Source organism: Phyllostomus hastatus, unplaced genomic scaffold, assembly GCF_019186645.2.
Source record: "Phyllostomus hastatus isolate PE091 unplaced genomic scaffold, TTU_PhHast_1.1 phas_contig_98, whole genome shotgun sequence".
Classification (NCBI taxonomy): domain Eukaryota; kingdom Metazoa; phylum Chordata; class Mammalia; order Chiroptera; family Phyllostomidae; genus Phyllostomus; species Phyllostomus hastatus.
Window position 1 is genome coordinate 4,570,656 of NW_025333999.1, and position 16,110 is coordinate 4,586,765.

At 55.4% G+C, this 16,110-nt stretch overlaps 1 protein-coding gene across 2 annotated transcripts in view; it reads right to left on the bottom strand.

Annotated features, from left to right (window-relative positions):
- NOTCH3 (notch receptor 3) overlaps positions 1-12,613 on the bottom strand; it is a 31,432-nt gene extending 18,819 nt beyond the window's left edge. The window contains exons 1-16 of one of the 2 annotated variants that reach the window (XM_045853029.1): positions 12,425-12,613; positions 9,753-9,831; positions 6,954-7,046; positions 5,645-5,787; positions 5,227-5,565; positions 5,014-5,136; positions 4,689-4,922; positions 3,912-4,067; positions 3,640-3,825; positions 2,948-3,061; positions 2,591-2,704; positions 1,835-2,068; positions 1,608-1,718; positions 947-1,139; positions 712-863; positions 385-498 (exon numbers count right to left, since the gene is read on the bottom strand). In XM_045853029.1, the coding sequence (XP_045708985.1) occupies positions 385-498; positions 712-863; positions 947-1,139; positions 1,608-1,718; positions 1,835-2,068; positions 2,591-2,704; positions 2,948-3,061; positions 3,640-3,825; positions 3,912-4,067; positions 4,689-4,922; positions 5,014-5,136; positions 5,227-5,565; positions 5,645-5,787; positions 6,954-7,046; positions 9,753-9,831; positions 12,425-12,536 (2,497 nt within the window). In that variant the 5' untranslated portion in view covers positions 12,537-12,613. The remainder of the gene's footprint in view (positions 1-384; positions 499-711; positions 864-946; positions 1,140-1,607; positions 1,719-1,834; positions 2,069-2,590; positions 2,705-2,947; positions 3,062-3,639; positions 3,826-3,911; positions 4,068-4,688; positions 4,923-5,013; positions 5,137-5,226; positions 5,566-5,644; positions 5,788-6,953; positions 7,047-9,752; positions 9,832-12,424) is intronic. The other variant, XM_045853030.1, reaches the window with a different exon arrangement.
- Between the last annotated feature and the right edge of the window lie 3,497 nt (positions 12,614-16,110).

A 16,110-nucleotide genomic window follows, 5' to 3' on the forward strand; every position in this document is an offset into this window, starting at 1 on the left:
GTAAGTGGGAGCAGGTATACGGGGGATAAATGGTAATGGAAAAAAGACAATAAAAGATAAACTATTAAAAAAAAGAACAACGCTGTTGTGTGCCTTTTGTACATACTGTTCTAGAACTGCCCTCTTGCTTCAGTGGGTAGTGAGTGTATTCTCTGAGTTTTGCTCTTCTGGGAAACTGTCCCCAAACCTCAGCCTGAAACCCAGCTTGCCCAGCTACCTATCACTTCCTCTTCTCCAGAGGTGACCACAGGGGCTGTGAGTGTCTGTGTCCAGCTCAGTCCCTTCCCAGAAGAAAGCTCCCTGAATAGACGGGACCAAGGGTGAGTCCTCACTCTGGGTCCCCAGGGAGGAGAGGTGAGGGAGAGGAGGAAGCAGCTCACATACCTTGCCAGCCAGGGGGGCAAGAGCAGACAGCTAGATGGCCAGGAGCAGACTCACAGTGGCCCCCATGCTCACAGGGGTTCGGGGTGCAGGGGGACAGCAGCTCACACTGACGGCCTGTAGTGGGCAGGCAGAGTGAGAAAGCCTTGAGAGACTCCTTGTTCCCATCGCCCCCCAGGGTCCCCCCTTCATGCCCACCTCCCAAGCTGCAAGGGAGAACGAGGGAAAATAAACAAATGCGAACATACAGGAGGAAGAGGGCAGAGCAGAGGGAAGTAAGAAGGAAGAGGGAGACAGGGGAGACTGCGGAGGAAAGGTAGAGATACATACCCTGGACACCAGGGGGACAGGTGCAGTGGAAGGCCATTCCGTAGCTGCTGCAGGTGCCACCAGCCCCACAGGGCTGAGACTCGCAGGCATCTCGAGTGAGACTCTGGTTGCACTGGGGGCCACTCCAGCCAGGTTCACAGGCGCAGAGGAACCTGAAGGGGGGCAGCAGTCAGGGCCAGCAAGTGGGCAGAGACAAGGGACAAGGGGTCGCTCAGGAGATGGGAAAAGGTCTCACCCTCCGGGCGCGTCATGGCAGACACCGTGACTGCAGGGTTCTTGGGCACAGGGATGGTTTGGGGGCAGGCACAGCGGGGGCAGGGAGCCAGGTGGGCAGAGGCAACGGAAGCCGTCTTTCCCATCCACACAGGAGCCTCCCTCACCACAGGGGCTGGACGCACACTCGTTGATCTCCACGTTGCAAAGGGGCCCTGGGGAGCACACAGGCAGGCTCATCCCAGGACAAGGGCAACTGAGCCAGCAGGCGGTACAACCTAACCCCGTCTAGCACAGCCACATCCTTGAGCAAGGGCACTCTCATTCTCACAACGCATCAGCTTTCGTGCAAATCAGGACAGCCACCTCCTCAGGCCAGGGCAGCCCTGTCCCAGGTTATCCTCACCCCCAAACTTACATGGACTCATTTTCACTTTCACCAAGAACCACCGTGGCCCCACTCGGAAACATCCTCATCTCATTGGAACCCCCTCGTCTGTGTCCCAGGATAACCCTGAGCCAACAAGCGGACAACCTCACGCCCACAAGAGAGAGTGCACAGAGCATGGGAGGTCTTGTGGGATGAGTGAGTGCAAAGAGAGGGACAGAACCCAGCCAAGAAAGATGGGTGATTCCACCCTCGCCCTGTACAGGCACCCTTTCCACGGCAGCCGCTTGCCCACCTGTGAAGCCGCGCTGGCAGACACAGTCATAGCGGTTGATAGCATCCCGGCAGATTCCAAAAGTGCACGGGTTGCTGGCACAATCATCGATGTTCACTTCACAGTTCACACCTGCAGAAGAACAAGACAGGGGTAGTCACCACGTGCCCTGCCAGAGGCACCCCTCCCAAACTCTTTGAACCCCTGCAGATGTGTTGTTCCTACCGCAGCCCAGCCCTCGGTCCCACCTGTGGTGCCAGGAGGGCAGCGGCAGAGGTATTTGTCCACCAGGTCCAGGCATTTGCCCCCATGGCGGCAGGGCTGGCTGCGGCACTCGTCCACCTGGCTCTCACAGCGCGTGCCCGTGTAGCCCGGGGCGCAGGCACAGGAGAAGCTGGCGATGCCGTCCACGCAGCGCCCGTGGTGGCACGGGTCGGGAGAGCAGTCGTCCACGTTGAGCTCACACAGCGTGCCTTCAAAGCCTGCAAGGCCGGAGCGTCAGGCTCCGCCTACCTGCCAGGGTCCTGTTTGCAGCTATGGCCTCCCGCCAGTCCTAGCACAGCTTCACCTCGGGCCCCGCCCCTCCAGCCAACACGGGGCGGGCTCAGTTCAGGTCCCTCTCTAGTCACCTCCACTCCATCCAGCTACAAGGCTGCATGCTTCGCACGTGGTCAAGACCTCCAAGGTTAAATCCTACCACTAGCTGTGACCCCGCCTCCAATCCCGACACTCTCAGCCCTGTTCTGCCAACCTTTCAGCTGCAAGTGGAAACACAGGGGAAGTGCCTTGGGATAGTGTGGGACAAGCCCCATCCAGTTACACACACCCAGCGTCCTGCCAGAACCTTTGGCCCCACCCCTAGCGCTACTGCTTAAGTTCTAATTGGCTAGTCCCCTACCTGTCATTGGCCCTGCTTTGATGTAGCCCAGCCCCCAAGCTTTCTCCCAGGCTGTAAGGGGCTCTCTCCCCCACTAGCCCCGCCTCCGGATTCTTGCCGGCCTCACCCTCAGCGCAGCGGCACTCATAGCCATCAGGTTGGTCCACACACTTGGCTCCGTTCCTGCAGGGCGTGCTCGCACACTCATCCACGTCCAGTTGACACAGGGCGCCGCTGAAGCCTTGGGGTGGGGAGTGTGGTGAACAGAGGCCCAGGCAGAGCCAGAGCAATCGCCCTTTGCCAGCCCTGCCTCGTTTGGATGGGAAGCCCATTTACTTGGTTTTAAATTAATTTCAATGTTTTCCATAAAGTGGTTTCTATTGCAATAGTTTTCCGATAACATGGATTCACAGACTCCCACCCTGGAGCTCTCGCCCCTTCAAGGGTCCTGTCTTTTTCAGGCCCCCCAGGCCAAGGTCCTCACCCGAGGGGCAGGTGCAGCTGAAGCCATTGACTCTGTCCTTGCATATGCCGCCGTTGACACAAGGACTGCTCTGACACTCGTCCATGTCCACCTCACAATAGGTGCCTGTGAAGCCTGGGGGTGGGGGGGCGAGAAAGGGAGATTAGGGTCATGGGGGCTTCCCTCTGACCTGAAGGGAAACAGTTCCCCTGAGCCTTGGCCTTGCCCCCAGCTCAACCCTAGATTCAATTTTCCTCCTCAGGCTGGACCCTTACTGAGCTGTGGTTCCAACCAGTCCAAGGCATAAGGGACTCCTCATGGACTTGCCTTCAGACCACCCTCTTCCCTTTCCGGTCTGCAGACGTGCCCTGTCCCCAGCTCTCAGACCCAGGGCCTACCACAATGTTGTGCCCACCCCAGAGAGCAGCATGTCTGCAGGCTCCACCTGAACTTCACTCCAGCCTCTGCCTCCAAATTGGCCACACCCCGCAGCAGATCTGAAGGTCCAGACACCACTCTGGATCTGAGGTTCTCGGGACTTCATTTGACCACACCCCCAGCCTCTCACAGGATTCGACTCTGGCCCCACCTCCACCTCCCCCGAAGCCTCACTTTCTAAGGTCCCATTCAGAACTCAGGTCCACACCCTCCCTCTCCTGCAGGCTTCTCCGGCCCCACACCTGGGCCTAGCCCCGACCACACCCACCACACACCTCCCATGCAGATGCAGGTGAACTGGCCTATGCGGTCAAGGCACGTGGCGTGGTTGCGGCAAGGCCCTGAGAGGCACTCATTGACGTCGGTCTCACAGCGCGGGCCGGTGTAGCCTCGGCCACACTGGCACAGGAATGAGCCCTGTGTGTTCACACACCTGCCCAGGTGCTCACATGGGTTGGCGCCTGTGGAAATAAGCCCAGCCGGTGTGGGTATGGGTGTGTGAGGAACAACCCAGCCCTTCCTTTCAACTTAGATACGGCCCACTCACCGATGGAGCACTCGTCCACGTCCTGGTCACACGCACCACCAGTGAAGCCCGGCGGACAGGTGCAGATGGCACGGCCGTTCACCGGGTTTGTGTCACAGATGGCATCCTCGTGGCAGGGATTGCTGACACAGGCATCATCCAGATGACACAGAAGCCCTGGAAGGGGACAGGCAGAGGTCAAGGACAGATCCTCCAGCTCTGTCCGAAGTCCTGCAGCCCCACATGGCGTTTTGTGTTTTGTTTTCATTAGCCTGTAAAGCATTTAGTGCTAGTTTTTCCTAATTGTTTATTATGAAAATTTTCAAACATACAGAGAAGTTGATTTATATACCCACCACCTATTTTCAGCTATCGTGAGGTTCTTCTGTCTTTGTATCTGAATCATTTGAAAATGAGTTGGAAATATTCACATGTTGTGTTTAAATCTGTTGACTTTTTCTGATTGTAAAAGGGTCCTACCTCAAGCCCTTGCTTCTACAGCATCCTCTGGCTGACATGCCCTTCCCGCCATTTTCACGTTCCCCTTCCAAACACCTTCTCTGACATTTGCCACTCCCAAAGTTCTCCTCTGTCTTATTCACAGTATAACTCTCCATTCCCATGACTTCTGTCCTGGACTGCATGCCACCCCCCTCCCAGGGCCCTCCCGGATTCCTCTTCACCCCAGATCTAGCCGCCAGCATAATCGTTCTAACACTCCAGTCAGACATCATCCTTGCCCTCACTCAAGAACCATCAATGGCTCCCTTGTTGCCTACAGGGGAAACAGCCACTCACCAGTCTTGCCCATGGGGCAGGCGCAGTAGAAGGAGGCCACACGGTCATGGCAGGTGGCCCCATGGAAGCACACAGCCGTGGCACAGTCATCGATATTCTGACTGCAGCTCTCGCCAGTCCAGCCATTGACACACACACAGCTGTGGCCACCCAGTGTGTTAAAGCAGGTGCCCCCATTGTGGCAGGCATTGGGCTGCAGCTGACACTCATCCACATCCTCCGTGCAGAATTGGCCTGTGACACACAGATGCATCCGTCCAGCCACCCAGACTGTGCATAGCCACTCACAGTCTGCCACCCAGCTCCCTGCAGCCCCAGGGCCCACCTGTCCACTCCGGAGGGCACTGGCAGTTGTAGGTATTGACGCCATCCACACATGTGCCCCCATTTAGACATCGGTTCCCTGGACAGTCGTCCACATTCACTTCACAGTTCTGGCCCTCAAACCCTAGCACGGGAGGAGGAGGTAAGTACTGTCACTGCTGGGCTGGCCTGCTGTTTCCCCATCCCTGCTACCTCCCCAGAACAGCTTCCTCACCAGGAAGGCAGGCACAATCATAGGTGAGATCACCATTCTGTCTACAGGTGCCCCCGTTACGGCACGGTGAGGGAGCACAGGGCACTGCAGGGTTCTCGCACCGTGGGCCCGTGTAGCCAGCGGGGCACTGGCAGCGGAAGGAGCCAGGCGTGTTGAGGCAGGCGCCACCGTGATGGCAGGGCCCACCTGCCCGGCACTCATCCACGTCACTTCGACAGTTGCGGCCCTGGTAGCCAGGTGGGCAGGAGCAGATGTAGCGGCCATCGGGCCCCACTGAGCAGCGACCCCCATGGGCACAGGGACTGCTGAGGCAGGGGTCTGGCAAGGAGCAGTCAGGGCCTGGAGGGACCGGGAAAAGAGTGAGTTAGGTGGCCCACTGCTTTACCCACCTCAGGGTCCCCTCCAGACCCTCCCTTACCTCGGAACCCACGGGGACAGCGACAGTAGAACTGGGCGGCGCCTGCTACCACTGAGCTCTGGCAGACACTACGGCCAGCACAGGGGCCAGAATGGCAGGGATCTTCCAGCTGGCACCGCTCACCCACCCAGCCTGGTGGGCACCTGTGGGCAGATACAGCTCAGTGGGAGCAGGAGATACACAGAGATACCACAAGACAGGCAAGAGACACATGGGCAATGAACACACACGTTCATTCATGCAACAAATATTCACAAAGCACCTACTATGTTCTTAGCAATAGGAATACAGTAGCAAACACGATAAAAGTGGCCCCACCCTCTTGATGCTTACAGCCAGATTGGGCAATGAGAACATAAGCAAATTACACACTAGTATACCACATGTTGGCAGGGGGTGGTGAGGGGTGCGGCCATGAAGGGTATAGACTGGTGGCCCTAGGAAGGAAATGTCCATGTGCCAAAACCTGTGACTATGATCTTATTTGGAAAAACCGTCTTTGCAGATGTAACTAAGTGACAGATAACAAGATGAAATCATCCTGGATTTTCCAGGTGGGCCCTAAATCCAATGATAATGTCCTTTTAAGAGAAAGGCAGAGAGGCATTTGGGAGAAAGAGAAAGCCATGCTGGGGCAGAGACTGCAGTGTTGCACCCACAAGCCAAGGAAAGCCCGGAGCTATGAGAAGGTGGAAGAGAGAAGGAAAGACTTTCCCCTAAAGCCAATGGAGAGTGCTTGCCTATCAACACCTTGATCTCAGACTTCCGGCCCCCAGAACTGTGAGAGTAAATTTCTGTTGTTTTAAACCGCCCAGTTTTGAGTAATTTGTTACAGCAGCCACAGGAAATGGAAACTAAGACACAATAAGAGGGATCGAATGATGGGGGGAGGGACAGCAAAAATATTTTCACAGACCCAAGGATGGGATGGGGCCCTAGAGCTGTGGGGAAGGGTGCTCCAGGTGGAGGGAACAACAAGTGAGAAGTCTTAGACTCCACAAGACAACCACCCAAGCACATGCAGACCCAGAAACACACACACACACACACACACACACACACACACACACACACAGAGGGACATACCAGCTCCACGCACTGGCCTGGCAAATACTAAGGCACCAACCCACAGGCTGGGTCACAGATAGGGGCAACTTTCACCTGCACAGACAGGACCCCACAAATCCTCTACTCTTCTGGCAACACATACCCCTTCTTGCCACTACAGCGGTAAAGTAGACACTAATAATGATGTCCTCTTTCTCGGGGGTGGGGATCCTTCAGCCGGCAGCCCCCTCCCCACACCTACCAAAACAAGTTGGATGGAGTATGAAGGAAATATGCGAACTGGGAAGGAGTAGTCTTCAGACTGGAAATCTCCTGCGAGGGCAGAAGGAGGGACCTGGAGAGGCAAGAGGGTCCAGACCCCATCCCTGATGCTGCCCACCCCTCCCGCTAGTCCCTCCCTGTGGCTTGTCACAGTCGCTAGGGCTAAATTCAAGCAGATGACTCAGTCCGTAGCGTCAAGCACAGGATCCCCCCACCCCAGCCCCCAGTGAAACAGGTCGGGGCAAGGCCGGGCAGGGGTGCAGATGGCATACCGAGGGGAAGACCCAGTTTTCAGCCCCTCCCCAAAGGCCCTCGGGGCATGGACGGCCACCACTACTGCGAGCCAGGAGAGGGCGCGCTGCATGGGTAGCCCCGAACTCAACGCAAGAAAAGGAGCGGCAGCGCGGCCGGCTCCGGGCGCCCTCGGCAGGTTCCCACGCTCTGTGCCTGCGCCCCTTCCGACCGGTCGGGCCGGTTCCAGCCTCCGCCCGCGCCCCGCCCCACGGCCTGGGTTTCGGGGGAGATTGACGGAGTGAAAAGCTGACTTGCCGGCGGGGGGGGCGGGGGGCGGGGAGGCGAGGACTGGGAGACAGAGTCAAGGGCTAGAAAGACTATTTTGGGGAGAAAACTTGGGGATCCAAGAGAGAGGTGATAAATTGGGGCGTCCCTGAAAGGACACGAGTGCTTGGGACCTTGAAGGAGATTGGGGGCGTACGTGGGGAGTGGTTCCCACGGCCCAGCTCTGGGAACTGAGCTCGCTCCGCTCCAGGTGATCCAGGCTCCGGGAGACCACTCGCGCCGGTGATTCACCTGTCAAGGGGCGGGGCAGCCGCGGGCGCATCCACCTGTCGGCCGCATTCCAGGCGCGGAGCTCTACGCGCAGGCGCCTGGCCCAGGGGCTCCGCCTCCCAGGCGAGAGGATCCAGGTCCGGTCGCACTTTTCCCCACTTCCACCATTGCAGACTCCCAACCCGAGAAAACCGTTCAGCTAGGCTAAGCATCCCACCCAGGTGAGCCCAAGCGGGTCTCCACTCAAAGTGCGTGTATAACTTCAAAGGGGCTCTCCTGGATCTAAAGTCATATGCTGTTGAATAAATGAATGTATGAACAGATCAATTAATTAATGGGTACTGAGTGAAATGCTATTACTAATGACGATTACTATAAAAGGAACTAAGCACTTCCCCATAATCTTGAGAGGTTCCCCCTTATGGCACCTACTTCCTGTGTCCCTAATGTTATTATTTATAATAATAATAATAATCCTATTTGACCCTCCTCACCAAAAGAGGATGGCAATGAAGAAGATAAGGAAAATCAAGGAGATTTTCCTTAGGTCAGCAGCCATATCAACGTCAGTACCGCTGCAACTTTAATTACCAGTGCAGACCCCCAGAAAACCCTAAACCACAAGATGGCAAAAAGACAAATGCAGCCGATCTACCAGCTGAGAATCCATGAGAATCCCTTGCTCCAGAGGCTGTGCAGGGCGGTGGCCAGTAAATGCCGGCTCACCATCTCTACCACCATGTGCTTTAGTCATGGGACAAGAGGAAATGAACACGAAATTCCAGCAATAAGAAATGAACAGAAGACTGGCAGAAGACTTAAACCCTTGCTTTTTGCCCAGTGACTAGATAACCAGCTATGCATTTTTTACCCGATGATGTCTCTTTTTGGTAATGATAAACATGTTTAAAACACACACACACACACACAGAGATAATGGTCTGGCATCGTGTGGGAAGAGGCCTTGGTTGGTTTATGGACTAAGGTATTTTTTTAAAAGAAAAAAAAGTCTGTTTTTTCTCAATACAGCTATAAAAGTTTTTAAATTGTTTCATATCTGGTCAAGTTGAGATTTTTTAAGACCCTCATTGTAAATTTGTAATGAAAGTTTACTACTTCATTTTTTCAAAAAAGTTGACACACCACAAGTACCTGTTGATCAAGGGGTTAAATAATAAAAATAATCCCAATTTTTTGAGCACTTGCTGCATGCCAAGCACCATGCTGAGTTCATGATATGAAGGATTTATTTAAATCTGTACAATCAACCTTGCAAAGAAAGAATTATTATTGCCCCATTTTGCAGATGAAAAACTGAGGCTCAGAGAGCTCAAAACACTTGTGCAAGGTAACCCAGAGCCCAGAATTTAAACTGAACTCTGTCTGCCTCTGCTCAGCTGTCTCCCAGCCTTTGTCCTGCTCCCCGCAGCCCTCTGTCTTTCCCAGCTTCTTGGCCTCCTTCCTGGTCACAAGCCAGGGAGAAGCACCCCTATTTCACAGATGCAGTAAGGTTCAGAGAGAAGAAATGACTAACCCAAAGTCGAAAAGCAATAAAGTGGCAGGGCAAGGCTATATTACAGGCCTCTTGTGCCCCCACCTTAAAATCTTGAGACAGGAGAGAGTACAGTCGGTGTTCTCACAACTGCCAAACCACTGCTATTGGTCCCTGAAGATCCTTCGATTAAATTATAACTACCTCCATCAGGGGCTTTACGCACGACCTCAGGCAGCAGAGAGTTCTGTGAAGTTGGAGGTACTGGACTCACTTCCCAGACTAGGACACTGAGGTTTGATGTGGATCTGCACCCAGGCCAGGCAGACTCTCAGAGCCCCTGCTCTTAATGCTACTGATTCCAGGGAAATCAAGAAGCTGCTGAAGCCACACACACAGGAAGTAGTAGAGTCATCCATGGTACACACAGAGGCAGGGGGGTAAAACAGACCGCCTCCCCACACAGGGCCCACTAATGGCTCAGAGCCAGGCACTCACAGGCAGGCAAACTCCCGGGAGGGCAGCTGGGTGCAGCGACCTCCATTGGAACATGGGCTTCCATCCAGGCATGGGGGGGCTGTATGGGGGTGAACGGAGGTGGGTGGGTCAGCCAGGTGCTCAGGAGCTCCAGCCCAGAGTGACAGACATCCTCCTTCCCTCTCCCAGGCAACAGCTGCATGGAGCTGGGGTTGTCTCTGCGGGTGCAGGGAGCCCCTCCATCTACGGTTCCCACGGCTCCCCACCCTGGCCCCAGCTGTTGGGCTGCAGCTGTCCCTGCCAGCTCTAGCCCTGGGAACCACAAGGCAGGGGCGGGCAGAAGGAGGTGCTGACTTGTGCCAGATGTGGGGCTCAGAAGCTGCCAGAATGGGGGCGCAGAGGCAGGAAGTGAGGGTGCTGAGTATTAAAGGGAGGTCTGGGGCTGTGTGCCCAGATCCTGGGGTAATGGAGGGGACAGGGGCAGGGAGTTGTGGGGCCATAGCTCTCCCTTCCAGAGATATTGAGCATCTTCTCCAGCTGTGCAGCCTGTGTGGTGGCGCTGGGGAGAGAGGCCGGGGCATGTACCCCAGGCACAGCCAGCACTAGGTGTTACAGGCATAGGGTGTGTGTTGAAGGGAGGGGAAGCTGGCCCCAGACATGTACTGCCCTGTCCAGCATCCCTATCCCTAAGGGCTGTGTCCCTTTGGGGTGTGGCACAGTATAACCGTCCTGCCAGACAGGTCTGGGGGCATGGCCAGGTGTGAGCTAGTGGAGAATTGTGTGTGCCGACAGGTTTGGGGCCACTGTGGGCATGTGTGTGCCCCAGAGAGATGGAAAGATGAAGGGAGATGAGAAACAGAGATAGATATGAAAAAGAAAAGTAGAAACAGGCAGAAGCAGAGAGGAGACAGAGAAGTACAGAGACAGATGAAAAAGAAAGAGACAGTGAGAGACAAAAGGAGTTGAGCTGGACAGAAGAATGGGCCAATATGGCACATGTCCCCTTCCTCAGGGGACAAGCAGGGACAGAACACTACCACCCAGATAGGGGCCTGTGGGTGTTTGTGAACTCATACTGGGAGCCACGAGACCCAGGCTGCGGGCTGTGTGAGCCACATGTGTTTGTGTGATGTACATGGGTATGCAGATGCATGTGCCATGTGTGTGCAGGCTGGATCTGTTGTGTGAACATGTGTGGCAACCATGTATTTGAGTGTCTGTGTGTGAGGCCTGTGTGGGCACAGGTGTCTGTGTATGGGTTGGATGTGTGTGAGTTGGGCATGCTCTTGGATCTGTGTCCGAGTGTGTGAAGGCAGCATGTGCAAGGCCTTGGGCTGATGATGCACACTTTGTGTGAGCATGTGTGATTATATGTGCATGTCAATGTGTGAGCTGTGCGTGCCACAGTGTGTCTTGTATGAGCTACAGGGTGTCTGTGGGTGTACTCTGTTCTGTGCACATCTGCACATCTCCATCTCCACATGTGTATCCTAGGGCTGTGTGTGCCTGGGAGTGTGTGACAGGCCATGTGGGTGCCCGCTGGCCGCGAGGGGGTGGCTGCTCCTGCCTGGTCCTGCCCGGAGCGGGCGGAGCCGGCAGAGGGGGGCGCGGTTGGTGGAACTGGGGGATGGGCTGGGGAGGCCAGTCCCTCCTGCACTTCCACTCCTCCTGGAACCCAGCCCCACATTGGTGCCCCGGGACCCTGGGCCAAAGCTGCTGGGCCCGTATCCCTCCTCCGTTAGCTAAGACACCCTGGGGGGGGGGAGTGTGCCCCCACAGCCCCCGCCTGGGCCCCACCGCCCATCCCGCTTTGTCTGGCAAAGAAAGCGCGAGGCCGGCCTGGGGGAGGGGGTGTCTAGACGGCGTGGCCATTGTCCCGAGCGAGGGAGGGGAAAGCGTAGAGGGGGAGGGGCTGGGGGCCCCGGCCCACTGGGGAGGGGCTGGGGCTGCGGGGTCGGGGCGCAGCAGAAGCTGGAGAGAAGCACGTGGGCTCGCGCCCCCCGCCCTCCCTTCCAAGGGCGGGGACCAGGTCCAGAAGCCGCCGAATCCTGGAGGCCAGGGGAGGGAGCGGGACTGGGGTCGGGGGAAGGGGCGCAGGGCGCCGCTACAGCTCCGGCTCCGACGCTAACTCCGGGTCTTGCAGCGCTCCGGCCTGGGAAGTTTTCTCCGAGTTCAGAGCTCCCAGAACTTCGCGCCCCTCCCCGCACCCCCCCTACCCCCGCGGCCCCGCCAGGCCTGCGGGTTGTGGGTGGGAGGGGGTGGGGCTTTTGTACGGGAGGGGGGTCCCCGCCCTGGGGGCACTAGAGCTCCAATCGTGACCTTCCCAGGACTCCAAATGGGCGTGGGTTGAGAGGGAGCCCCAGTTTCTTGGTATCCCCCCCATTTTGAGTACCCGATCCCTGTACTTCGAGCTCCCAGTCCCGGACTCCTGGGTTTCCTCATCCCCAACCTTGATCGTCCCTGGGCTCCCGTATTTTGGGCCTCTAGAGTCCTGTCCCCGCCCCCCCATTCTGAGTCCCTGCCCCCGGGGACTGGCACGCAGTCCCGAGTTCCTGCGCCCCTGGCCCTGCTCTGATCCTTGACTCCCAGGGCCTCCCACCAGCATCAGACTCCGGGATCCTGGCATTTCGCTCTTCTCCCTTCCTTTCCACCCGCCCCCCATCCGTTCCACCCTCCAGGTCCGGGCCTCTCACCTGTAGCCCCAGGTCCCGCTAGCAGCAGAAATAGGAGGGGCGCCAGCACGGACGGCAGTGGCGGCAGCGGCGACAGCAGGCCGCGACGGCGGCCCCGGGTCCCCGGCCCCATGGCGGCCGGCCGCGACCCTCCCTCCTCCCTCTTTCCCTGGGCTCCGGGCGCGTCCCGGGCCAGGCTCCGCGCCGCCAACTTCGCCGAAGTGAAGCTGCCGGGCTGCCCCGCCCCCAGCCCTGGCGGTTCGCCCCGCCCCGGGGCCGGCTCTGCGCTCCCCGCCCAGCCTCCCAGGGTCCCTGCCCACCCTCTACCCACCCACACAGCCTGAGACCCGCGGACCCTCAGAAACGATGGCCCGCCACGCGGGAAGATGGGGGACCAACCAACTCGCAGTGGTAGACACACCGAGCTTGGTGATTACCCCTGGTCCCAACACATCCAGAACTGAAGACACACATAGGGCCAGGATACACACAGGTCCCCAGACACCCCAAAACTGAGACCAGGAACATCCTGAGAGGCTCGGGAACACACAGCCACCATGCACAAATGCAGACACATGCACAGAGCTTCACCGGGACTTAAAATCTGAAGTCCTGGAAAACCTGAAACTCAGGCCCAGCCATGCCTTGAGCCTGGGGCTGCGTCTGTAGCCTCACACCTCAGACACAAGCTTGGAGTCTCATGCATACCTGCAAAGACACACATACACACTCCTTACTCCCGTTCTGCTTCACAACACTGTGTGAACCCCAAAGGTCCACCCTGGCCCTCCCTAGCCCTCCAGCCCCACCCCATACCCCACACGGCTTTGCCACTCAATTTGATCAACTGACTTTCCCAAAATGTCCCCATGGCAAGAATGGAGACCCCTGAAAGGCCTCAAGCCCAGCCTCAGAGGAGCTGTCACCCTGGGGAAGCAAGAGCCAGACACAGACACCCCTAGCACTCCAGAGTGTGGGCTGGGACAGAGTAAGGAGCAGAGTCTGGGGAAGGCTCACAGAAGGGTTGGTGAGGGTTCTGCCTGGTGGGGGGGCAGGGCATGTTTTATTTCTTCATTCATTCATTCAACAAATAGGTATAAAGCTCCAGCTCTATGTCAGCCTTTGTTCTCAAGGGAACTACCCAGGAGGGTCCAATGGGGGTCAGCATGGATGAACTGGAGGGATGACATCTTGGCAGAGGGACAGTCCTGCACCCAGATGAGGGGGGCAGAGTAAGGAGGGAGAATGGGCAGGCCAGGGGTGGGGTGTCCATGAAGAAAAGGGGGAAAAGAGGTCAGGATGGCTCCCTGGTATGGGGCTTGGTGATGGGACTGCAGAGAGAAGGAACGGCTTGGGGGTGAGGTGCCAAATCCCAGGAGCCTGCAGATCACCCAGGAGGCAGCTGAACACTGGAGCTGAATAGAAGGGTCAGAATTGGAGATAGTCACATAGGCACCCCAGAGATCTTTGGGCAAATTGTAACCTTTTAAAAAATTATTTTATTGTTGTTCACAAATTTTAAACTAAAAAAAAAAAACCTTTAAAAAGTATTTGACCAGTTTGGCTCAGTGGGTTGGGCATTGTCTGGCAAACCAAAAGGTCACAGGTTTAATTCCTGGTCACGGTACATGCTTGGGTTGAGGGCCAGTCCCCCAGTTGGGGGTGTGTGAGAAGCTACCAATCCATTGATCAAGCGATGTTTCTCTCCCTCTCTTTTTCTCCCCCTTCCCCTCTTTCTAAAAATAAATAAAATATTTAAAAAATACTTTTAAGTGTACAATAATGCAATTTCCATATGCCCTTGGTCCATATTTACCCACACTTTGTCACATTTGCTTTATAATCACACACACACACGTGTGTGTGTGTGTGTATGAAAAAAACAATTTGCAGACATGATGTTCCTTTGTTCCCAATACATCACTGTATATTCTCTAACAAGGGCATTCTCTTACATAAACACACCACAGTCTCACCCTTAGTCCATATCCGGTGTTGTCTTGCCTCAATAGTATCCTCTGTAGCATGTTTCTTTGCTGATCCAGGATCTAATCCCTGATGATGTGTTGCAGTTATTATGTTTCTTGTTGTCCTTTAAACAGGATCAGTTCCTCAGCCTTTCTGTGACTTTCACAACATTGACATTTTTGGAGAGTCCAGGCCACTTGTCTCACAAATTTACCCAGCCAGGTTCAGGTTGTGTGTCTTTGACAGAATGATGGGTCCTCCCCGGAGCATTGTATCAGAAGGCCTCTGGCATCAGTTGCCAACATTGTCAATGTCAGACTTTGACCACTGAGTGAAGTTGGCCAAATTTCCCTATTGTAAAACTACCATTCCCTTCCCATTCCCCCCTCTTATAAAGAGATATCAATATTGTGTGGGGAGATACTTTGAGACTATTTGTGAATATTCTGGTGCCTATCAAACTTTCACTCACTGTTTTTAGCACTGGCTAAAGACTTCCCCTGGTGATTTTTTTTTTAATTAAGGCAAAATTTGCACAACATAAAATTAACTGCTTACCTTATTAAAGTGCACAGTTCAGTGACATTTAGGGCAATCGCCACCCCTATCTGGTTCCAAGACATTCTCATCACCCCTAAAGGAGGCCTCCTATCTATCCATTGACAGGTGCTCCCCAACACCCCTCTCCCAGCCCCTGGGGGCCACTAATCTCTTTTCTGCCTCTATGGATTTTCCTGTCCTGGACATTTCCTATCAAGGGAATCACACACCACTTGGGCTTTTGCATCTGGCTTCTCTCACTCAGCATGATGTTTCAAGGTTCATCCATGCTGTAGCATGTGTTAGTACTTCAGTCCTTATGGCTGAGTAATATTCCATTGAATGGCTAAGCCACATTTTGCTTATTCATTCATCCACTAATACCTTGGATGATTTTTAAATGCAGGAAGAGGAAGAAGTGAAGGAGGCAGAGAAGTACCATAAGATAGAAAGGAGAAGCATGAAAAGCAAAGGGTGAAAGTTGAATGACTGACCAGGACTGGTATCAGAGATGACCTCCTGCCCCCATCCGGGAGGGGAACTATCCACTCATTCTGTGGGGAGTGGGTATATGTCCATCTTATGATGACTTGCTAGAGACTTCTAGTGAAAAAGCTGAGGCCGGAATCCGGGTCTAAGTGACTTCAGGCTGCACAGAGCATGAGGGGGAGGGGTGAGATTGGGGGTTGGGAAGAGAAAGACACAAAAGTTGCATAAGAAGGGGCACAGTCTGCCTCCCAAGGAGTGTGCTGAGTCACCAGGCCCGTGGGCCAGGCGTGGTGCAGCTTGAGTCCTTCCCGTGCCTGTCACCCCAAAAGAAAACCTAAGCCCTCCAGCCCTGCGGACCTTGGCCTGACCTTCTCTGGCACCTCCTACCCCTCATCATCAGACTGAGCCAAACTTCATCGTTTTTTTTGGGGGGGGGATTTTATTTATTTGTTTTCAGAGAGGGAAAGGAGAGAAAAAGAGAGAGAGAGAAACATCAATGTGCGGTTGCTGGGGGTCATGGCCTGCAACCCAGGCATGTACCCTGACTGGGAATCGAACCTGCGACACTTTGGTTCGCAGCCCATGCTCAATCCACTGAGCTATACCAGCCAGGGCGCCAAACTTCATCTTCACCCAGAAGGCCACATAGTCCCGCAGCCTTTGTCCTCTGTGTGGGACACCCAGCTGGGCAGAGGATCCTTTTGCTTCCT